General features: G+C 40.7%; 1 protein-coding gene across 2 annotated transcripts; it reads right to left on the bottom strand.

Moving 5' to 3' along the window:
• Positions 1–23,698, bottom strand: LOC145444988 (solute carrier family 23 member 2-like). 2 transcript variants are annotated; one of them, XM_080323072.1, is made up of 13 exons: positions 23,369–23,698; positions 18,274–18,420; positions 17,714–17,880; positions 17,446–17,632; positions 17,069–17,250; positions 14,078–14,198; positions 13,876–14,012; positions 11,286–11,453; positions 10,439–10,559; positions 6,617–6,789; positions 5,888–6,069; positions 1,665–1,794; positions 1–1,074 (listed from the first exon to the last, which is right to left on the bottom strand). In XM_080323072.1, the coding sequence occupies exons 1-13, from the start codon at positions 23,462–23,464 to the stop codon at positions 1,005–1,007; spliced, it is 1,881 nt and encodes a 626-aa protein (XP_080179198.1). In that variant the 5' UTR covers positions 23,465–23,698; the 3' UTR covers positions 1–1,004. The 2 variants fall into 2 exon arrangements, with proteins under 2 accessions (XP_080179198.1, XP_080179199.1); XM_080323073.1 differs by lacking the exon at positions 23,369–23,698 and adding an exon at positions 18,902–19,257.
• Positions 23,699–25,131: the final 1,433 nt, after the last annotated feature.

Raw genomic sequence — 25,131 nt, 5'->3', positions numbered from 1 at the left:
TTGCAATATGAAATCAGTATATTATCAGCAGAATAACTTTAAGACAGGCGACACGATCCAGAGTTCAGTTAAATGAAAGACACGAGACAACAGAATACAGGGTATAAATACAAAGCACGACACACGAGGAAATAATGACTGGCGGTAATTACTAATCCTAGACAAATAAGAGACAAACGATACCAACGTAAAATGCACGAACATATCACAATGCGACTACTGGTTGGAATTGAACCAAATTTGGTGTGTAAGCTTAAATTAGGTAACCTAACAATTTTATCAAGTAGCCAGTGCGATTTGAGAAAAAAAGTCATCTTTGAAGAGCCCTAACCTAACAGAGAGCGCAGACTCAAAAGCACGGCGTAGACAAGGCATCCCGTCAATCACGATGCAGCGAAGGGTTCAGGCAAAATAAAAAGCAATAGTATCAGCAATCAACATACACGTCAATACGTCAGAATGGAATTGAAAAATCTTCAGACAGGGCCTCCACAATATTTACACGTGTATTCCGAAGAACACTTCAGTTGGTGCAAGTATGCGTCTAAATTGTTGCACATGGGCTGGTATACAATCTAGCGACGGTGGTAGCGTACTTCCACCTGTAAAAAGTAGAGCACAGAAACGTGACTGCCGAGTAGGCCTGTACAAAGTGTCGGGCTCCCCGGCGATCCGGAACTTCGTGGAGCGTATTACATGTTCTCTGCAGTCGTGAAGCATTAAACAATTAAAATATATGACAAAGGGCCAGTACGATTCCAGTTTATGTAAACTTCAACAACTTACTCAGCAGAGCACAAAGTACCATTATCTATTTATAGATGAGATAATGCTATCATATGTTAGCGATTCGGTTGTGGAAGATTGAAGACGTTGGATTAGAAGGTCGTCGTATATGGTTACTCTGTTAACAGCGGTGTGGCAGACGTTCTATTTCTCCAAATATTTAGCTGTTTATATCACCCTGAGAAGGGTACGTGTCATGGAGTATACTGAAAGATCCTTTAGACAGATTCTCGGCTCTTTCTTCTGAAACCATCAAATTCGGGTAGCACGGGAATAAATTTCGAAAATCTAAATTGAAAAAAGAAAACTTGTATTGTAATACGAACCGAAATGGTTTCACTATATCGCCTATATCTTCTAAAATTATCGCATTAACGCTCAGTCTCTCAGAATCCTGTAGGTAACATAGAACTTCCTACAACAACTGCACTCTCGGTGCGGTAAGCTTTTTATCGCGAAATTTTAACACTGTGTTGATCGGAAAACATCCATTCAAAACCGTATACAGCAATATTGTTTTTTAGTTAAGTAACAACATTTGGAATCCTGATCAGGACGTTGTTGTAGTGGCCAAGATCCCAAATATTGATATTTCTGTCAAAGAGCCACTGATTGCCTAATTTTATGAATCACAAGTACGCCAAAACTATCGACTTGATGACGAACAGATCATGCATTCGGTTTTATAAACATGATAAGATATGATGTAAGCACAGCGTTGTAGACGTATACCGCAACCCCCGTAGACTTTGGCGTGTCACCAAGTGATACTTCATCACCCATCTCAGTCGTGAACAAATATAATGACATGATTTCTCGCAAATTAAGGAGGCTATGTTATCGAATTCTTAAGATATCTGTACACTACTACATTTTACCTGTAATTTGTAGGAAATGGTAGATCGTAAGCCTTCTTTAATGCTGATTGATATTCCTCCCTAGTAAGGTCTCCCTGATCCCCGGATGTCATTTTTCTCCATTTCACCATGCCCCGCGCTTCTAACGTTCCTAAAGAATTGAATAGAACAGGGGGTGGCAAACTACGGCCCGTGACAACATTTCATGAGGCCCGCGAAGGCATCGATAAGCGTAATAAAAGTATTGGTAAATATTTCATTGTTAGCGCAATAGACCGTCCTCGAGGCCAACGTATTTTGAAAAGTTTCGGATGCTAAACATCCCAGAAAGTCAAAACAGAAATGACTTTGCAAGGCTCACAATTGTGATTTTAGAACTGTACTCCAACTTCCAGTGCTGTACTTGGAAAAAAACGGTTCATGAGCGTGTTTTACAACAGTAAATTATGTCGTGTATGTCGTCTTCACAGAAATACCTGAAGAAGCAAGTTTACCACGGTAAGGCTTTTACTGAAACGTATTTGAATGTGATGTGCTGGATATGAAGCTGGCAGCACTGAGAGTTCAAAAGTTTACCAAACGCAGAATCAGCATGCATCTACGAGACCATCGCTGCTCCCATATTCAAATTTCCGTCTTTTCTTTAGAATCGGAACAACCTACTTTCGTCCCTAATTTTGACGAATTGATTGAGGATGGCCAGATTATAAAATCTCTTTAACGTTTCTGACCAATCATCAAAGCAATGTTTAAATTGTTTGTGTATTGTCTTCGATCCCCGCGAAGGGATTCAGATGTTGAATGCGGCCCGCGAGCTTAAAAGTTAGCCCACCCCTGGAATACAGTCATGTTCATGACTATAGAAGTATGTAAAAATCCCCTAACATGGGCTCTTGTTTGATTGCGGATGGTCATCAGGCGCTGTGAATTAATTACGTACTTCAGTGTTAGATTTATAGCGTCCGGCTTCTTAATCGGCAGGTCGTGGGTCGTGGGTGTTTTAACTTGCGGCTACACTCATGATCTGAACGTACTATTTATCTTTATCGAGCGAGGTAGTGTAATGGTGATGCGTCAGGCTTCTTGATCGGTAAATCTTGGGTTCGACTCCAGGCCGGGTCAGACCAAAGACTCGAAACTGGCATCCGTGGCTATCCTGCTATAGGCGCTCAGCAATCACGGATAGCATGGAGGAGAAAAAATGGGGGTGAAGACTGACCTTGCTATAAAGGCCGTATCGCATCTCCGCTGTCAAAGCATCTCGATGGTGCAGGCGAAAAAAGAATACCATATCTCTCTCTCTATAGCAGGGGTTCTCAACCTGAGGGGCGCGTGAAACATCTAAAGGGGGGCGCGAAGAAGCAGTCACCTGAAATAATATTTCGCGCTTCGCGCGATTTATCTCCAATGCACGCATGTTTCTCTCTATATAGACCCAATTTCTTATTTTTTATTCTCTTATAAACATTCATAACCTTCCATACCACCAAACAATCGGTTGAGGTTGCTAGCATCCCAGTGGGATTTTGTGATATGACGATAAGGCGGGCGCGAAATTTTTCACCATAAAAAAGGGGGCGTGTCTAAAAAAAAGGTTGAGAACCACTGCTCTATAGCGATGTTGAAATCGTAACCAGCATTTTAGCCTAGTTTAAATTTAAACCTGGTCTTGGCTGGATGCCTCTCGAAATTGGCCTATGCCACTTAGAAAGGACCGTTTCTCACCTGTTAACAGCCAGCCGCTCAATAACTCAAAGCAAATTTAAAAGACAAGAAGAGGCTAGAAAAGCACGACTATTGTTATTATTATTAGTTTGGATTCCAAGTTGGCAATGGAGCTCAATTGTCAATGTCATAAAGACGTAGCTAATCGTCATTGTTACGCGTGCGTGCAGCAGTGGCCACATAACACTGGGCAACAATTTTGAATGAAAAATTTGTTGACTTTGCTTTTGCACTTGATTTAGGCTATAATTTTGACGAGCTGATTCCAAAAATGCCGTTGGCTTTCTTCCATCCCCATGTCACGTTTTTGCACTACGACATATCTTCAAAATATGCAAATTTTCTCGAATTTAGCCACATTACTTTTTCATACCACATAAAAATCAGTAATATAGTATAATAAGTTATATAGGCAAGGATTTAGTAGAACTATTAGGAAAAAAAGGTACTGGGATCAATATATAGGGTTCTAGACCGATGCTCTCACCCATTTTTGGCTAGAGAATGCCATCATAGGAGGATATTTTCAGAGACATATTTCAGGCAAACTGCTGGATATGACAAGAAGAATAAACATTACATTTACTAGTAGCTGTAGGTTCAATGCCCCATTCAGCAGGTCCAGAGTAACTTGAAACTCCTACACGATCGATAATTTGGATGAAGATGAATATCTTAGGGATAGTAGGCCTAATAAAGAAGATTGTGAAATCGAAGATGATTCAGAACGTAGTGTAGTTCATCAACACAAGTTAAATGATCTGACATAGGCTTTGGGACTTGAAATAGAGATATTCCGAACTTTAGCATCGTTACGAATTGAGAAAAGATCACCTGGCAACAGACAGAAGATATCTCACTTTCGATTACGAAAAACATCTTCTTCATCGCAGGGTTACTTTCGATAGCTTTGCGTATTGTGGCGATAGTGGCATTGACATGATAGTGTTACCATGGGCTGCTGGAGGAGGTTGAAATCCCGATTTACAACTCAAGTGAATGGCCAAAGTCTATTGGTAGCTCAAAATGATCCTAAAGTGTGGCATGCTCCAAAATGGCAACGTCTTATGTGCTGTAACAATTGCACACTCATTCAGTTTTCGTGAAAAGTACAGAAACTTTGATAATAATATAGAAATATTGAATTGTTGCAATATCACAAATACGATTGCATCCTATATGTCAGCTTTGAAGTATTGTATTTTTCTAGTTGTCAGACAATAAGGATGCACATGTAACCCTGATACACATGTGCCACGGCCATATGTTATGTCGGACAGTTGACATTCAAAAAAGTCAGCGATGTACAAGGAGAAATTGTACCCCATATCTGAAGATGATGGGGGTAAGATACCAGGGTGGATTGGTGCTTATACATAGCTGAATATCGCTCGAGTATCAAATGAGACAATAAACAGAGTTATGAGTTATTAGCGTAAACTTGGACCTGAAACTAGCAATTTATTTGTCATGCAGAAGCAATATCAGTTTAAATCAACCAAACAAAGCAGTGCAAATGTTTATTTGAAGTCTATTAATTTACTTTCGAATTCTTGAGGGTTTTGAAACGCTTTATACAATAAACACAAAATAATGAAAGTAGAACTCGTATGTGGGTCATGAGACAATGTGATGGGTGGCTGACTCAAAATTCGGCGTGATAGATAAAAATGGAAGCCTATTTGAATTCAGCGCCCCAAAGTTAGTCAAAATCAATTGTCCGATCAAAGTGAACAAAAAATTATTGTGTTCACCAGTGTAATAAATTCTTAAACTGAGCGTCTGCACCGTTCTAACGATATATATGCACATGTATTGATTGATGTAACGCCGTGGCGTAAGCTTTGAATTTTGTAATTTATTACTATTAAAATTTCGGGCTTGGCCCCGCTTTTTCACATCCGACTACTGCAAGCTACGGACCAGTTGCTCGTAGCATTATTTACACTTTCTGTTTGAGCTCCATTCCACAATGGTGATAGATGATGCCGATAGAGGATGATGTAAATTCCACCGATAAAATGTTTAAAATGTTTACCTATTCAGTAGCCTTAAAACTGCATGTAGAGCACAGTGTCTGTGATACTGTTGCGCCGATTCTATGAACCCGAAATCCCTTTACCTTGCTTTTTTTTTGTTTGTGGTGGTATTTATTGTGTGTGCCGACTACCATATGATCATTTACAGCAGGCCAATTTTCTTTATTTTTATTCCGTAGCTGCCGACTTGTAGCACGACTCACTTCCCGGCTTTTTATAAGACACCGCTTACGCGGATGAAATGGCGAGGGGGAGCGCAGATAAACCTCCAACACTTAGGTAGGAATTCTGGAGTCGACCTCGGTCGGACTCGAACCCGCGACCCATTGGCGTTGCAGCTGTGGATTATACCACAACGCTATCTCGCCACTCAATAACGTTACCTGACTACAGTTGATGGACAAACCCAATGCCTATGACTTTCTAATTTAATAGAGACAAAGTCATGATAAATGATCCTCATGTTATTTATACACTAACCCGGTAATGTGTTGTCGAAAAAAGCAGCACATGATCCGCCAACGAAGATGGACGTTTCGAGTAAAACGATAAGGATCTGATCAAGTTCCTTCGCTCCAGTATCGATAGAACTTTCATTTGCACGCACCCAAGTTGGTACCATCAGGCCAACAAATAGTGAGAAGCCAATTACGAAAAGGTTTCTAAACGAAAAATACTCTCATCATAATGTTTAACCAGGTCTCACAAGTCACAACCACAGCATATAGGCGCCAGTAGCGTCTGATTTGACATTATGTTGGGTTACATTAGGGTTACCATACTAATTTAGTGCTATAGACCTAATCCAGTGGACAGATTGTGGTGAGAATGGGCATAAATGACTCTAAATAGGAAGTTCGTCGTTCGAACAAAAGCGACGACCTTTTTTTAGTCATCCAACACATAAAGAGTTAAAGAAAAACTGTATCTCTGGAGTTGAGCCGTAAAGTTGACCTCATTCTTTTTAGTCAACCAATCGCAAAGTCGGGAAAAATTCATCATTTTTTTGAATTCTACCCCACAATCCTGAGTCTAAAAATTTTGAAAAGTGCCCTCCTTTCCCGATTCCAAAATACGGTAACATTAGGTTACATGGAATTCGATATATCAATCCGAAAGTGTTAGTCGTAGCGTGATGCGTACATTGTACATTCTGTAAAACGTACAAATTCAGTACAGTGTACTCATGACAATGTTAGGAGGACTAACCTTGGTGAATTTAAATTAACGTGTTGTAGATTCGACAGTCCCACAGAAGCTATATATCCAAATAAGACACAGAACATGCCTCCCACAATGGGATCCGGTATTGATACAAGAACAGCACCAAATTTCCCGACCAGTCCGATCAAGAAGAAGAATGCCCCAGCCATTTGCATCACCTAGATGTGTCAAAGCAAACGTGAAAAGTTACGAATTCAGGATAAGACGACCATGGCGCGAGCAACTCCGGAAACGAGTTATGAAATTGTAGAATTGACGAATTTTATGATTTCAGCTGATTTTCAGGAAACGATGCAAGCTTTGAGTTCGTCTCGTTCAAATCAAATATCAACTTGATATTCCTCATACTAATAATCAGTCACTTGATTGATTTACAGATTATTCGTTGAGACGCGGCTTGATTATGTAACACCATGCAGGTTAGGGTTTCCAAAAAGATTTGGTGCGAATACATTGTGCTGGTGCAAGGAGAGAGAGAGATATTTATTGATTTGTCCAACCGTAAAGAAAACATCATTGGCACATGAAACAACAATAAATGAACTTAACGGTATAGGACAGGGTGTGACCGATATGACTCTGGGTCAGACATGGGGTAATCGCGATTAGTAATCGTAATCGATTACGACGATTACAGCATTTTCAAGTAATCGTAATCGCAATCGATTACATTCGAAAAAATTCCGAAGTAATCGTAATCGTAATCGACTACTTCCCATATCTAATCGATTTTTTGGTGAACGAACGATTACTTTTTATTTGTACAAGGACTATGACATAAACTGAACATTCGTGAACAAGGAAGAGATATTATACCAGGTTCGTGATAGCACACACGTTTGATTTCTAAATGCTATTGCTCATCATTACGTCAGAAGTAGCCTATTAGCTTTGCTCGTCATTGCGTAAGAAGTATCCACAGTAAATAGGTATTCGATGTACGTAGCCTACATTAGTGTGATTGTAAGAACACCCGCCGTGCTGTATATCAGGTTATCAACACGTTCCACACGCCACTCCCTCGCAGCAGGATAATTAATCTCCATTCTGCCTAGTTTAAAATGGTATCTCATGTATTGATGTTTGGCTATGCTTCGTTAAACGCAGTTTGACCGTTGCTACTTGGCGAGCAGGAGGCCTATGTAATGCGTACGTAAACCGGAAAAAGATTTGAAATTTTGTACTCGCCACAACAAAGCAGTAAAAATCAACAGCTGGTGATATATATGATAACCGAGCCGTCTTTGCCGTTTCTCGTAACGGCAGCTTGCAGTAGCCTACATTATCTGTATGAAGTTGAAGGCAAAATTTTATTTTCGCTTCATCGGTCCCCGGCTTCATCTTATTCTCATATGACTCTACTTGAAACGGGCGTCAATCGTTATTTCACAATTCTTTACTCAACATTGGGACTTGCCACCATGGCCATGGGCTTCTATATAGCATGTTAGCGTGGGTTGTAGCTAGAATCTGGACCTAAACAGCAATTCGTCCCCCAGTCCAAACGTTAGTCTTTGGCCCCATAGATTGTTATGTTCAAGTTGAAGACTGAATTTCGTCAATATTATTGGTAATTGCATTATATTACTATTGATTTTTAATCCTCTTTCAGCCCCGATGGTCAGATTTACCTGTCGAGCTGGGAGCACGTAATTCATAATTATAACGTCCGGTATCTTGTTAATATTACTTTAGTTTATGTTGTTAATTTGCGACCTCCGGTCTGTTATATAATCAAAAGATTTTGAAGTGGCGCAAAAACTATGGTGAGACGCACACACAAATTGTCATGCTTTAATACTCTTTGGATGCCCCGGCTGGCATTTGCATCATGGGCTCAGATTGGAAGGACTGGACTATTAGTCACGTCCACCCAGCGTGGCTATGACAATGGACACATACCCAAAGTTTCGGCCGAGGTCTTTCTTTAGTAGCACACTTCGTGAAGTCGCATGTTGGTCGAACTGCGTATGTATTTTGGTGTGTCTTGGCACGGTATTGACCGGTACCTAAATGCCTATTACTATAATTAGGGTTGCATTTAAAACAAAAATAAATTTAAAACAGACATGTTTAAAACATGGCCCTTGTTTAAAAAATGTTTTTTTTAAACCACGACGTCACGAATATAGAATTGTGACGTCCTAGTGGATTGAGAGTGGCAATTGAAAATGTAGGGTAAATATAGCTCCTTTGAAGAAATATCTTGACTATAACTGTGGAACAGACTATTTTGAGGGTTCCAACCATCCTATATCGATGTCCGTCGGCCAAATCGGGTGGTAATTGTCCGTAGGCTCATACAACATGTTTTTTGGAAAGTGTTCACACAATTATGGCATAATGTTATAACTTAAAATACACAATTTAGTTTTTTTAACGCCTTTGTTTTTAAAACACCCTTTAAAACATCTTTTAAACAAAGTGTTTTAAACAACCATTTGTTTTAAATGCAACCCTACTATAAATTATGTATGCTTTTTTGTAGGGGGAAACGTATGCATTTCAAAATCAAGCTATCCAGAGAGAATTTTCAAGTTAATTAAATCTCTCGAAAAGACTTTATAATTTATGTTGGTTGACGAAATACTTTTGAATCCCCTTCGATCTCGCTCCCCACCCTATTGGGAAATTTTTGGGGCGGCGGTTTTGTGCCTGGCAAGAATGCAAATCGTTGGGTGCGACAAATCGACCTCTATAAAAATGGGCAATCGGTACATTATGACGTAACAGGCAAATGACGCATCTTTTATTAAAGCAAGTTTGTTATCTCATTAGGCCTTTTTAGCGCAATCCATATATTGTCTTCCGACATAACTTCTAAGATGCAAAATAAATGTAATCGTGAGTAATCGTGATTGCTTTTCCAATGTAATCGTAATCGTAATCGACTACTTCCTGATTTTGCTGTAATCGTAATCGTAATCGTAATCGCGTCATTCAGAAGTAATCGTAATCGCAATCGATTACATTCATGAAGTAATCACCCCATGTCTGCTCTGGGTAGGGTCAACTAGTCTGATCACACCCTGCATTAACAAATACAGATATCGTGTCATAAATTTGGATGCATTGGTTGGGATCAATCAATTCAGCTCAGCATAAAAATAAAATACTGAAGAAACTAAAAAAATTGGTGTGAGACAAGCGGGTCATTGGTAACGGGAGATGAGGTGACTGAATAATTCCTGTTTGAAGGAGTGGTATGGGAGGTCCCGTATTGATGAGGGTATAGCATTCCATATGACAGGACCGGCATATTCGATCGATTTCTTTGTGAGGTTACTTGTGGGTCGATGAAAATAGATGTTACCTTGGGAAGAAAATCTGGTATTATGTGAGTGAACAGTTTGAGCAAGGGCGATGAAATCATTAAACACAGGAGGCAATTCATTTGAAAAATATTGATGCATAAATTTAGCTACTTCAAATGTAAAAATATCGTCAAATTTTAGAATTTTGTATTTGCGGTAGTACTGGGATAATCTTGTTCGTTGGGGCAAGCCAGCCATCAAACGCATGGCTCGGTTTTGCAGGGTACGAATTTTAGAACAATGTGAAGTACAAGCATTCCCCCATACAATTATGCCATACTGTAGATACGAGTAAAAAAGCGAAAAGTAAATTGTCCTAAGCACAGATCTAGGAACTAGGAATAAACTCACCAGGAATAAACTCACCAGCTTATATCTATAGTGCTGCAACAACATGTTCAGTGCCAAAAAAAGAGATCATATAAAAAGCAGAAAGGCGAATGGAGCGTGCAAATAGAAAAGAGCAAGATCAGGTCGACTTTATCATACATACCCGTCTGCTGGCTACCCTCGTGATCGCTATAGCACCAATATTAACGCTGTATGAAGATGTTCCCGACCCAGTACCTAGCACTCCTGCTAACAAGCACCCCAATCCTTCGATGGCAATGCCTCTGAAAACAAAATAGCCGGTGATCGAGTGCTCTTTCATACGACTCATATTGTGTAAGCCAGTGGTTCCCAACCGGCGGTACGCGTACCACTGTCCACTAGTGGTACGCGAAGGTCGTCCAGCTGGTACACGAGTAGATTTGTTCGATTCAAAAGAGTTATTAGTTCAGGTGGGGTTGATTTTGAGTTTTTTGAAGCCGTCGTCGTGGGTAGCGGCAATCTCACCAGTGCCGGCCAACGGGGAAGATATTTAGTCGCAAAGCGTTGTGATTATTACCTAAACAAACTCATCCGTCATCTCATCCGCCATCTCATCCGTGTAAGCTGTGTTATATAAAAGCATATAGAAGTGGGCCGTGCTACAGGTCGGCAGCTACGGAATAACATTAAAGAAAATTGGCCTGGTGTAAATGATGATAGTCGACAAACACCATGAATATCACAAACAACAACAACCTAACCAAACTCCGTTTCAGTATATTTGACCACAAGAACTCCAAGTGGATCCACTACAGAAATCAAGTGCTACAGAAATTAAATGCTGCACCTTAAAATGAGCATTTTATTTTCTGTTTCTCTGCTTTCGGCTGCTTAACACGGTGGAAACATTTTTGACCGCCTTCGCTGCGCGTAACTTATGTATAGGTGGTACGCGAGCACTGCACAAAACCTCGAAATGGTACGCGGGTGGAAAAGGGTTGGGAACCCATGGTGCAAGCGATACGCACCTATTTAACGCATGTCGGGGTACTGGCGGCGCTCCACAGATCCTCGCGCACGCGTAATAGTCGCCAATAGATTCGATTATACTGCAGAGCACGGCAGCCAACATACCAACAACACCGGCAACAGACACAATCGGTAAACCCCATTGTCCCGGGTAAGGGAAGCGAATCCTGTAACAAACTTGCTTGGAAATCTATTTTACAATGTACAGAATGAATAAAGATAATGTACCTCAAGTAGTTCAGTGTAAATTTCGATAACCATATCAGACGAATCACGTTGATGTAGTCTTTCATTCTTATTGCACGAGTTAATTAACTAGGTTCCAACTAAAGTTGTACTATCGATTGAGCAAATAGGTCAGCGCAGTGTCACTAACCATGTATAACGACAGTGGCGGCTCGTCCTATAGGGCAACTGGGGCATTGCCCCACCTAAAATTCTGTTCAATAACAATTCTTTACCATTTATAGACGCACACCTATCTATATAAACCGAAATCACAGCGAAAATCGTATACTTCTTGTCCTTTCGCTTGTAAATGCCCATATATAGCGAAGTCTATGCGAAAATCAAATTCTCTTCTGTGTTTTCGCTTTGCGAATGCCTAGCCGGGGCTTGCCCCGGTAGCGCTCATAACAAGCTTTCACTGTCTATTCTCTCAAAACCGCGCATAATAAAGAAACGGTGATTTACTCTCTCCTATTCATAAAATTACCGAGCAACCGGGGCACGATAGCTCTGTGCCCTTAAGGTGTGATGTAACAATCGTATCTATAGCTGAACTCTGTTACCGTCATATGCGTTTAGTCGACCTTTGTTGGTATAGGTCGATTTTAATGGGGTTTCACACCATGAAAACTCTTGAAACTTGGTATGTCATGTCGTGATGGTGGTATTTAACACTGCCCCAAGTTTCAGGGTTTCTACTTAAAGTTTAGGGTAGTAATTCCGTTTCCGAAGTTGAGTGTGTGCTGATCCGTCATGTATCGCAAACAGATTTTACTCAAAAGCCGGTATTGGTACCGTTGGTTTTGACGGTGTTCAATACTGAGATCGGTTATGGCATTTGGCACGGTAAGTCTTAATGTTAGTATCGAACGCTGTACCAAGTTTTAAGTTTGTCACTGAACTGTGTTAGTGGTAATTTCGTTTCCTAATTCGAGTGAGAGCTGACTCGTCATTTATCGCTAACAGATTATACGCAAAGCCGGTATTGGTCTCTATTGATTTTAACGACGCTCCTTACCTAGATCCGTCATAAGCTTTTGCACGGTATGTCTTGATTTTAGTATCGAACGCTGTGCCAAGTCTCAAGGTTGACACTCAATGATTAGGGCAGTAATTTCGTTATCAAGGTCGAGTATGGTAAAGATGTGCTCCGATCTGACACTTTAGCCTACAACACATTGCGGATTTCACGCAAAAGCCGGTGTATCTGCGGTAACGTTAAGTGAGATGATGATATCATTCTCAGTTTGCATGCAAATATTTACTTTGATCGTATATTCTCCAATGTCAATTTCACCGTGAAATTGTGGCCTTCAAGCCATTTGCGTACAACCCCTCGTCACTTGATCAGCCTATTCCTCAGTAAATTTTACGCAAAATTCGGTGTTGGTCTGTTCGCATTAATTTTGACAGTGTACCATACCGAAAAGGGCCATGAGGCCACTTCTCGATAATGTCATGTAACAGTGTACCAAGTTTAAGGCTTTCATCCACGTATTTATTCGGTAATATATTTTTCAAAGGCGATTTCGCAGCAGACCTATAAGACAGTAATAAAAACGTATGTGTCGTGTTACAGTCTCCAGTTTCAAGGCCAAAATCTCTTATGCTGTACCGAGACCAAATTTCCGAGGCTGCTATTCTTAGTCCTTTACAATGATGTTTTGGATTCAATAGGACAGGCCCAATCTATGAGATAACAATTGCGTATCTGTCCGAATTCGTTGACCTTTCCAATTAGGCTTACGCTATCTCTCGAGTTATAGTCATTTCCATTGCTGCAGATAATTAGTCAGGTCTAATGCGAACATGAACCGTGTTGAATCTTTGTTCCGTACGCCGTTTACGCAGTTACCACACTTCAAGTCACAGCTCACCAGCGGACCTCTCGTGGCACATACGTTAAAATCACTGTTGCCGGAAAATTCATGTTACCGTACCATCATTAAGTTACTTGTTTACGTTGGAAAACGCCATTGTGACGTCATCTTGATAAAAAGTCGCTTGCAGCCCTTGCCCCACCACCCGATATTGTCACGAGCCGCCACTGTATAACGACCTATATTATGGTAATTACTATGCACGAGTTAAGTGCTTCATCGATTGAGCCTGTCATTATAGGAGTATCATTACAGTGTAATCAGTCTGTTTTGGCTTCTGCGATATTCCGTGTCGCTGGAAAAATATGGCGCAAAACATCGTCTTCTGCTCTCACAGCGGCTTTTAAGAACATCGTTATGTATTTGTAGCTTTCATTTCCACTTCCATTGCTAGTATCGCGGCATTGTCGCTTTACGGTGAATTTCATGATCAAAATCGAACTACCAAACAGTTGAACAATATAGTTTAGAAATCACTAACCATGGACAACTGTTCAGCACACTTATGCGTACGTCTGTCCTTGCTCGGTATGCCTTCTGATTGGGATCGTCCGGTAAAGCTCCCGTCACAGTCAGAATTAAGCACAGTATCCAGGCCAGCACTATAGTAATGAGCACCTGTCATATTTTATAAAATGTCGAAAGCTTTGCATTTCGATGATTACAAAACAGTATTGCCTTACTGGAAATAGCTTTATGAAATTAGAGTGCACAACGTGGAATCCTTTTTGCCTCGTGTAAAACGGTAGCGGTATTGTCCTATTTCGTAGATACTGAGAGAACAGAACCAACACAACTATGGTGCTGAAACAAGATACATGACACTTTGTCGAAATGTACAGTACATTAATGATGGTGTGAACGTGAGGTTCACGCTCGCGTTATGTGTGTGAACCTCAGAAATTTAGAGTTTCACGTTCACAATTGTTTCAAGTTTTTATAACATGGACTCTCTAATATCCTGAACTGCATGAATCATTCAAATATAACAGATATCCAATCCTGTATAATAAAAATGTAGATAAAAAATCAAAGTGTAGCTCTTGTGTATGAGTCAGCAACTAATAAAGAGATTGAACTCACTAATTTTGTCATTGCACACTATCCTGATTACAAGCACACACACTCTTACTACTAACAGAAATTGGTCATAAATGGAATTACTTAAGTAGTCTTAAGTGTCTAGTCTACATGTACTTAATCAAGTATTAAAGGATTGGAACTTGCAGTCTTTCTTAATCATTGGTTCGACCCAAACAGCTAAGCTACACTACAAATATTTTTAATTTTGTCAAGTGGAAGCATCGTTTGGTCATATTTACATCATTTTTACAAATTTACGAAACCAGCCGATGCATTTGCTCTGTCACAGTATCATGATATAATTCCAAAAATTGCATCTATTTTGACTGCATCGCGAAAACGCATATTGCGATTTTCTCCCCCAGTAAAACTGAGTTGTAATTTGCAAGTGATGTCTAACTTTATCCATATCAGGGGCGGGCAACGTTTTCGGCTAAAGGGACACATGAGATTTACGTACCTTTGCGCGAGCAACTGGAATGTTGATAACCTTTTTTTAGTCGTCCGATAGGAGCGAACTGAATTAGGTAACATTGCAAACAAGACTTATATCAATACGCTCTAAAATTGATAACAATGTGTCATGCAACTGTGCAGTGCGCAATCAGACCCTCGTCGCGCGAAGTGCGAAATTATTTTGCATGATAATGACTGAATTATATCAATAAATATGTTGCTAACATACATTGGGGGTCGCATCTGTATACCACTGGGCTCATTTGGCAAGGACAGGATTATTCGACGTTTAGACATAGCAAAATCGACGGTATCAGTGAAAGTGAACATTCCTCTATCATTTTGTGCAAATGTTCTGTCGACGATCTCGCTGCGAGTGCACAAGCGAAGCCGCATGTTGGACGACACGTTATCTCCAAATTGCGAGTATAGTTAGACTCAATTCTGTGAATAATATGTACTTATAATTTTCAGAAGGGGGCTCAAATACTGAATGCGAGAAATCTAGTGACAATGAATCATGCGAAGTACCGAGAAAAATTTCAAGTCAAATAATCTGCTATGAAATATTCTACTTCATGGTCATATACGAAGATCTGGGATAAGCGTGGCTGGCCCCTGGATACGTCAATGCGTCAGAACTGTTGCTTTAGTCATCATCAAATTTCGCGGTCAAGCTAATCAAATTTTGGTTGGCCTTGCAATTGTACCTGATGTCATAAATAATTTCAAGAATTACCTCGCAGGCCACACCTAACCTTCTCGTATGCCAAATTTGGCCTGCGTGCCACGGGCTGGCCGCACCTGATCTGTATGGTTATTAATAACAGTGATTGGTGGTACATAAAAATTCTATTGAAAATTCTTTGAAAGCAAATGTTTTCATGATAGAGAAGTTGGAGTCGGAGTCGGAGTCAAAGTCAGGGTCATTCTCACAAACTCCGACTCCGACTCCAGTCAGTATTTTCCCACCGACTCCGACTCCAGCTATTATAGTTTTCACTGCTCCGACTCCGACTCCATCAAGTGAAAATTACCCCGACTCCGACTCCGACTCCACCGACTCCGACTCCGACTCCACAGCCCTGCTCTGCACTGCGACCTTTTTCATATATTACAATTTTCAAGTCATTATAACATATTTGGTTGAAATTCCTAGCATTTCCACTTCGACCACTCTATGCATGGCGCTGTGTAACTTGTTTATGGGGTAATGTCGGTAGTGAGTATAGATACCCGTTTTACACTCTGCTCAATATCAATGTAGCAATAGTCGGACGCAGAATACATGGTCTGTTCTGGCGTCGACCGTTGAGGCATAAACTTATAATCCCTCGCAAGTCCTCGTCGGAATTGTTGATTGTTATAGCATTTTATTGCTCCATTTGATACATTTGATAGCGCTTGAAACGTCAGTATTTGACCTATTTCAGCATTGTGGCGTAAAGTGGCCTGAGTCGCCGCTAGGTATCGTGTACATTAATATATCACTTTCACTGAAATGTAGGGTTGGACTTGGAATAGGCAATTTGAAGTCACGTAACGTCATAGGTTCACGATCGCGGTCACACAGAACCTTTCAAAAAGGTTCGCGTTCACACGAACTTGAACCTTTCCGGGGTTCGCACCACCCTTACATAAGGTCATTCTTTATAGAGTACCCATCATCATACGGTCTAATATAAGATAACACAGTGCACAACCCCCGAAATATAAATAATAATTTTATCCAAATTTTAATATTTCCTCAATGAAAAAGGAGATATTTACAAAATCGACGATGTACTTAACCGCGAGTGCGGCCATCGGCACATTCAGGTCCAGCTGGCCGTTAGGAATGCAGAGGTGGCCAATTACCCCACAAACGTGCATCGTCAACCTTCGTTTTTTGTATGGTTCCAAGCTGAAGACATCAGTCAAAGCATGTATGCCACTCCAACTATTATTGCACGCAATCTTAGTAACATGTATCCATAATGGAATGTAAGAGAGAATGGGACCACTTGCATGCATACCTAACAGATTTGCACTGCACACTTACTTCGGTGACTTGTGAGATAGCTTATTGCTCAATATAAGAATAGTAGTGCCGTCTCCTTTGTCATTAAGTCTACAAATGCTGAAACGTTACTCACAACATTGCGACTCCCCACTGCGCAGAAGCATTATTCGCAGCCGCGCCAATCAAGGACAATCCAATCAAGCTTATTGCTGAGGCGACAGTGAGTGGTCCGATAAAACGAGTCAAAAACCCCATCGCCCCGGTCAAGCCAAGTAATATTTCGAATATCGAAGCTACGGCAATCGCACCTTGAATCTGTGCAATAGAAAGAGTAACAACCGCTTGAAATTGCAGCAGCCCGGGGGCATTTGCGGAATGCCTATGAGTCGCGACAAATAATAATCTAATTAGCCTGTTGAAAGCAAAAGGGCGTTTATAAGCCCTCACGGTTTGGGAACCGAGTATTGTAACGTCATGTGATTTATGTCTGCCACGGAGCGCTTGCCTAACCTGACGCATCCTTTTCATCCAAACCGCACTGTCATCGACCAGCTCACCGTCGGTATCGCGATACAACAGACTCTCATTAGCGAGTGTGGCGTTGATCGATGTCGTCGGACATTCGTTGTGCGGCAGTGCCAGTATTGCAAAAGCTGATGGCAGAAAGCTGAATGACGCGCCTTGTAGAATAGGTAATCTGTGAAAATAATTGGTTTTCATATCCAACTGACTAGACCACCGCTGTTTTCAAATCCCAAAAATTAAATATCTCTCATACCTAGATCCGAATGTGGCTTGTAAAAAAGTGGATATTCCAGATATGAAGAAGAGTGTATTAAGAACCATCGCTCGGGCAAGATATCCCTCATCGTTTTCCCCCATACACATGTGCTTGGCCAATATGAGTGGGACGCCGATCAAGCTTCCGATCGCCAAGAAACAATGCTGTTAAAACGAAACACAAGACTCGTTTGTCAGCGGCATAATTTCCCGGCGGATTAATGATAATGAGAAGTTTTCCAAACATTTGAACATGCGACAAAATAAACAAAACGGGGACATCTAAGCATGCTGATGCATACTGAAACATGAGCATGGTGAGACATCATAGACATACCACGCTTGAGCGTGTGATTCCATAACCCTAACCTTTATGCATGCTGTATATATTCACCATCACTGAACGTCATTATATAAAGACCCCGGTTCCTATTTTAACCCTACCATACTTCCCACACTGCTGTGTCAGTGTCGTGCATAAATGTCGCCATACCTGGGTGTCGCACGCACATTGCATATATATGGGGGCGAACCTCACGGTACGTTCGCTTTGCTAACCTGAATCCCAAGGAATGCGCTTGTGTACCAGGCAGGAGTATCATGGAGCAAGTAAAGCAATTCGTTCCTCTCTGTTCCATGTTCGATTTCGATTTCTTTTCGGTGTACTTCCGGTTTAATTGATGGGATTTCCTGGATTTCCTCGCTCTGTAATTCGTGCTTATATAAACTAGGGATTTCGCATAAATTTTTGCAGTAGACTTCAAAAAAAGTTATGTATCCCTAGTTCATGATCATTAGCATGCTTTGCCTAACCTTCATCATGATTCCCAAATAACATCAGCTGCTATTGGCGACAATTTTTAAAACAATTCTTGGCTACCAGCAGGTGAACTTCTGGGTATTGCCTCAAAGACCCAAGTCGGTACAACACAGCCTAAATCCAATTCAATGCAGAAATAATATTCAGTTCGGATGGGGTAAATGGTCGTGGACTCTTTAACTTCTGCACTGCCTTATCTAACGCTATTACACAATGGTGTGTGTTTTGGTAAAATACTTTTTCTTGAAGATGCCTGTATTTCTATTTGACAACGAAATAGGGTGAATTATGCAACTACACTTTCGTCCTTCTGGTCGGCGAGAGATGCATTTCCACGAGAATTTGCATGCGTAACTTAAAACTCACCACCTCAAAAGCAGGATTGTTTTTTCCTCGCATGGCCATTAGTAAAACCGTGACTTATTCAGTTGTATGTCTTTATGCAACAAGTTCTGCATTCGACGATATTATCTGCTGACGTTTATCCGTAAACCACGGATTTAAACAAAAATGAAGAGTGCAAACAGTTAAATCGCCTCCGGAATGGGCAAATTATAGTTTTCTATTTATAGTGGGATTTGAACAGTATCAAATATTATGTGTTTTAATTTTCATTATAAAATATCGATTCCCATACCAAGTCCTTACTATGCCGGACAAATTCGTGGGCCCTAAAACATTTAAAATCACTCACCCTTCACGATAGGAAAAGGTTGGGTTTCAAATTTTAGTTGATAATATTTTGATGGTATAGGACCTGACTTGTGACTCGAAAGAAGTGACATGCTCCCAACACTGTCTTTAACCCGAACATAAATGATAGACGAGGAAGTGTTTATGTCGCAGATGCTCCTCTAGTTTATCTTGACCAGGCCTGGGCAACGGGGGGCCCGCGAAGCTATTCTGTGCGGCCCGCGAAAGGTTTCTTGGAATTCAAAACATCAAACTTGCTTTTTTAATGACTAAAACCATAGGTTGTGTCAACTGAACATGAAATTCGTTTACTTTGAAGCCTGTTCATTAATACGCCACGATTACGCTGCCTACGTAACTCATATGCGTAAACCAGATTCATAATAAAGGCAATGTGACAAAGTATGAGTAGAAATTAAAGTCACAAGAAATCACTCTTTCCATATAGTTAAGTTCAAACCTTCTTGTTGCCATTGTCACATTACGCATTATACGGTAGGTAGCTACTAGCTAGGTAGCCCATGAGGGGGTATAGTGGGGCTTAGCTACTCGACTTTTTGCCCCAGGACGATATCTGGCGATAACTACTCCTGTACTATCTGAAGCAGAGGTCTCAAACTCAAATGTGCACGCGGGCCAATTTCCTGCTTTTTGATGTCGCCGCGGGCCGCAGCACCAGAAATAGGGGAATTCAATATATCTCTGAGTAGGCCTTATTTGACTGGACCTTGCACAGTGACGTTCCACACGCACTGTAAAAATGTGATTTACTATTGTGAATTCACGCCTGACACGAAAAAAGTAACATTTTTAGATATTTGAATAAAATTGTTGCTGTACTTGACGTAGTTTGTCAAAATAATGAGTTGTATACAACATAAGAGAGTACAAATGCATCAGGACATTGTAAAAGTTGTCGCGTTATAATTTTGCAGCTAGCGGACATTTGACGTGCCGCAATTATAGGTAAAATTTAAGAATTTTACAAAGATTGATCTGATATCAGAGCATTGGAGCAGTACAGCCTAATCCGGGTCTCGGGTATACTCTTGATAACTTTGAAGGAATTACAATTCTTTATATATCCCTTCCACTTGAAATCGTGAATTCGATGACCGACCATGCGTCTGTGAGTAGTGATTCTGGCATTGGGGTAGGCCTACTCTGTTTTGGCCGGCTGTCTGAATTAGATTCAGATTCATCATGGCATGGTCATATTTAGGGCAATGGAGGGGGAAATACTTCACGGTTTCTTTGATCCCGCATGCATCACAAAGGCCATTTTGATGACAATTAATTATGTGTAGATGGGGAAGCGGATGGCGCAGTTGGTAAAACACTGCAGTCACGACACCAATGGTTGCTGGTTCGAGTCTCGGCTCTGCCATGTTTCTATGTGTCGGGGGTTTATCTGGGCTCCTCATCGCTGACCTCACTGCATATGCAGTGTCGTACGAAAAGCCCAGACGAAGCAAGTAAAGTCGAGCTTACGAAAATCGGCTGCAACTGACCCTGACGAGGACGCGCGTGAAAGACGTGAATGAGAGTGTGACTGCAAGTCGTCCTGAGAAATCGTACTACAAGCAAAGGCCAAGCAAAGCGGACAATATTCATGATCGGGCGCAAATGACCTTATCGGCGATAAGCGCCAAAAATTGTTCAATAAATACAAATACAATTATGTGTAGATGACCGTTCAGCCTAGAGTAGATACGGAATGTGCTTCAAATTGTTACGTGATATGTTTCCAAAGCCCTAATTCGTAATTCAAGTTAATTAGTGCTGGCGATTACTATATGACTCATCATATCGCTCACATATGAAGGAGAAACGGGCAAGCCAAAAAAAGAAAGCCGAAAACTGAAATTCAAAGAAGGTTGAGACTTCAGAGCTCTAAATATTATATACGGTAGTCAGGGTAAACCCGTCCTTTTAGTTTTTGCCGAGCATGTCGCCGAGATTGGGAATGCTATTTAAAGTCAGTCTTATGACAAAAACACAAAACACTCAATCAAGGAAGGGCGGAGTCCCGGAAAACTGCAAGTTTCGCTCAACAGCAAGGCTATTCGAGCTACACACTGTTCGAAAGGCAGCGACCAAGAAAATAAGCTTTGTACTATTGCATATACATACCTGTGCAGTGGTTCTCGAACTAGGGGGGGGGGGCGTGAAAGCATCAGAAGGGGAGAAGGGAGAGCGAAGCCGAAGTCTATTGAAAATTGTTTTCGCGCTCCGCGCAATTTAACTCTATCATATAGTTATTTCTCTGTGTATTGTCCGACTTTTATATTTCAGAATGCTCTCATCAACATCCATAACCTTCCATGCCATCAAACTATACGCGCGGATTGCTAACATTCTTGATGCACTTTTTAATATTTTTTGATAGCAGGATAACGGGGTGCGAAATTTTGCACTATCATAAGGGGAGGCGTGCCTGAGAAAGTTTGAGAACCACTGTTTTAGAGTCTTAATATCAGAACGTGGATAGAGGTTTAAAGAGAGTTAAAAAGTGTCATGTTTAACATGGTTTCGAATCATGATACAAAATTGATATTGCTTTAATTAACATGTAATTTCTCATTACCTAACATCAACACATTCGAAGAGCAACATTTATTAACAATGTAATTTAGAAAGAAAATTAAAATACGCTGGGGAATATAGCTAAAAAATTTCACTCGGCCCGCCAACGTATTTTTTACGTCTCATGTGGCCCGCGGAGGAAAATAATTGCCCACCCCTGATCTTGACCATCTGACCGTGGCAGCTAGGAATGGTAAAGTATAGAGGTTTAGCGATGCATTTTGATAGTAAAGCACAAACGGTCATCAATCCCAGGGAATGGGAAGGCTTTCTTTTCATTCCAATCAGTCTGCTATTTAGTTAAGCTCCAGCTGCCTTTACAAATTAAAAAATACTATATTTCCGCTGCTGGAAACACTGTGTCTGCATGTGACATTGTCGGCCTATTTCTGAGCCATCCATATTTGACTTCGTTGCGCAATAGTTTTACGCTGTTCACTGTGCAAATCAACTCGATTTCGATTTTATTCATCGGATTCGAGCTAAATCTTCAGTATCTACTTCCTATCAGCTGGATTTTACTTTATCCATTCGCAGTCATTTTTATATCTGACCGATATTCTCTCTTATTTATCATCCCTAATCCGTTTTCATTCCCAGACCTTTATAAGACGCGGCCTATCCGGATCGGATAGCGATCGAAATCCGAGAGAATCCCTCCATCACTTGTGTAACGATTCTGGAATCCGACCATAGTCTGATTCACTCAAAGCCCAGAAAGTTGGTGGTTCAGAAGTGAAACAATATCACTGCACTTTCTGCTACCGTTACTGCCGTCCCATAGTAGGGATCTGGTTTAAATCAGGCTGATTAAAATCAGTGTGATTTAAATCTGGTTTTTTCGTTGATTTTTGGTTTTAATTTAACCGTTTTTATTTTATTGATTATTTTGGTTTTTTCAAATTTTCGGACGAGATGCGTGAATTTAGTTCAGTATCGGTCGATTAGGTGCATTGTATATAGCATCACGTCACAGGCACCGGTATAGTTCATCTATTTGACAGACAGACGGATAAGAGCAAAGAGCGATTGTCAACCAATATGTTAGCGTTTTGCTGTGGATGCTAGTTAGCTGTCTGCAACATGCTGCTGCTATTTCCGAGGCACTGGTGGGATACCACAAACGAAGCGCAATCCGGAGTCTTTATTGAATTCGAAAGATTCCCTCATATATTTGATCAAGTTTGCTGACAGAGGCCACTCCATCGATCAAGATGAATATGCAACTACTATGGATGGTCCTGATTTGACTCAACAACAACATTTTTCCTCGCTACTAGACCAAATCAGTGATGATTTTGGCGGCCCATCATTACCACATAGGTCGAACATTTTCGGCTATCTGTATGATGATTCACAGCCCCGCATTATTAAAGTTTAGGCTTAATCCTAAATCATCTTGATTGACATTGTCGTCGTCAAAAAAAATCAAAAAAATCATGATTTGAATTATTCATTTGATTAAAATCGATTTTCATCAAGGGCAAAATGATTTTAACCGACAGAGATTGTGCTGACCTTCGTATTCAACAATAGAATGTCAAGCGGACTCACCTCTTTTAGCGGCGAATTCCAATGAAGAAGCCGATCATTCGTTTGACTTTTCGCTTCTGGCGGCGTAGCAGCAGTGATGATTTCTCGGATATCCATTTTCTCTGATCGAATTTGCAGTTCACGTAGACTATTAGCTCAGTGTACTACTAACGGGACGATTCAATTGACGTTCGTACAGATGGTAAGGAAGGATACACGATGCTAGGTAGTAATCATGTAATTTAAGAACTCGATCACGAAGGGTTCGTAGATGCACGATATCAATCCTGTTTGTCGTTTAACTATCTCTTTTTAAAGCGATTTTAAAATTCAGAATTAGCACCCAGATAAATATTGTCCTGCCTCTGAACCACTCGGCTTCCTTGTCTGGCCAGTATTCTTCTGACGTCTGCCAGATATCAGTATTGAAGAATAGTCATTGGTCAGAGGTCATCAATTTAAATATGCAGCGATTTTGAGAAACAAGGAGGTGATTGGAGGGGCGGGGGCGATAGGGAACGAAGATGTTTTAACGTCCAATGAGATATATTTCATTGATACGGTAAAAATGCGCACGTGAAGACGGCTTATTCTGCATATGACGCGAAAAAAGTGAAATCAACGGAAAGTAGACGCGGATACCGGTTTTCCGAGCAGCTATACTCGGTAAATGACCTCTTTTTAGTCAATTCACTAGCGATCTGGCTGAATAAATATCCCGTTTATATGTCCTCTTTTTCGGAACCGCAAAATATGCCGTTAAAAATTTCTGACGGGGTTTAAAATGTTGTTAACCACTGTTGTAAACGAAAAGTTAGTAATACGTGCTCTGCACGAAAAGGGATAATTGTTATTTAACAAATCACCAGAATATGGCGGTTACTTACTTACGCATATCTTCAAGTCAACTTTGGTGCATGTATGATGTTACCAGCCTATTATAGAACTATCGAATGCTATATCGATGCGATTTTATACTGGTTAGCTCGACATTGACGTGCGGTGGGGTTCATGGTTGATGAAACACTGACCTCTTTAGAAACAAATGTACACATATACAACCTCCTTAAAAGATAATCTTATGCAATTGGTGACTTTTATTATATCATGTTAGCACTTTTCACACGTAGTCTAGGTCTATATTCATGAAAAAACGGTCAACGCTTCGGCTCAGCCGTCGAAATATCCGTTTGAGCGTTACTTGAGTGTTGATTTACTGTATCTCAGTCGAATTTGACCCTATATTAACGAAAATTCACAAAAAGAGGACAAATTCTTAAAAAAGATGACATTTAGGCATCCGCCGAGGACACTTTCAAAAAAGCCAAAAAAGAGGAAAAATCCACTTAAAAGAGGATGTAGGGTTTAACGAAATATATTGTTAACGCCATTTTAATAGTGATCAATGAGAAGTGTTATAACACCTTACCTAATTCCCTGAAGTGAAAACCCGATAAGACCTTTGTGAGTCGTGTGAATAGAGATAAGAGAAATAAATCGTACGATGTTTTGGTGCATATAGTCTCTCGTGGCTATAATATATATACGCATGTAAGAACGCGTATAAAGATTCATTCAGTCTATTCAATTTATAAGTCGGAAATACTGTTACGTCGTTGTACGTTGATTCAATAAAGTCGTGGAGACAGAAACAAAACATTCGTCCGTGTGATCTTCGAATCAGCACCGTAACTGCCGCACCCCAAACCCCCCAATTGGGGGGGGGCCCGAGCTCGAAGGGGGCCCAAAATTATTTCGCGAATTAGCATAAATCATAGAGTATT

Source organism: Botryllus schlosseri, chromosome 8 (assembly GCF_051294905.1).
Source record: "Botryllus schlosseri isolate E-star chromosome 8, Bs_hap1, whole genome shotgun sequence".
Classification (NCBI taxonomy): Eukaryota; Metazoa; Chordata; class Ascidiacea; order Stolidobranchia; family Styelidae; genus Botryllus; species Botryllus schlosseri.
This window is presented reverse-complemented; position numbering and strand designations above follow the sequence as displayed.

Excerpts from the sequence above, each read along its gene's own strand:
- LOC145444988 (XM_080323072.1), bottom strand. The coding sequence starts at position 23,464 with ATGGATATCCGAGAAATCATCACTGCTGCTACGCCGCCAGAAGCGAAA. Across the intron at positions 6,790-10,438 it reads CGAGGGTAGCCAGCAGACGG|GTGATGCAAATGGCTGGGGC; the intron begins GTATGTATGATA and ends TGACACATCTAG. Across the intron at positions 1,795-5,887 it reads TTTCGACAACACATTACCGG|GAACGTTAGAAGCGCGGGGC; the intron begins GTTAGTGTATAA and ends TCAATTCTTTAG.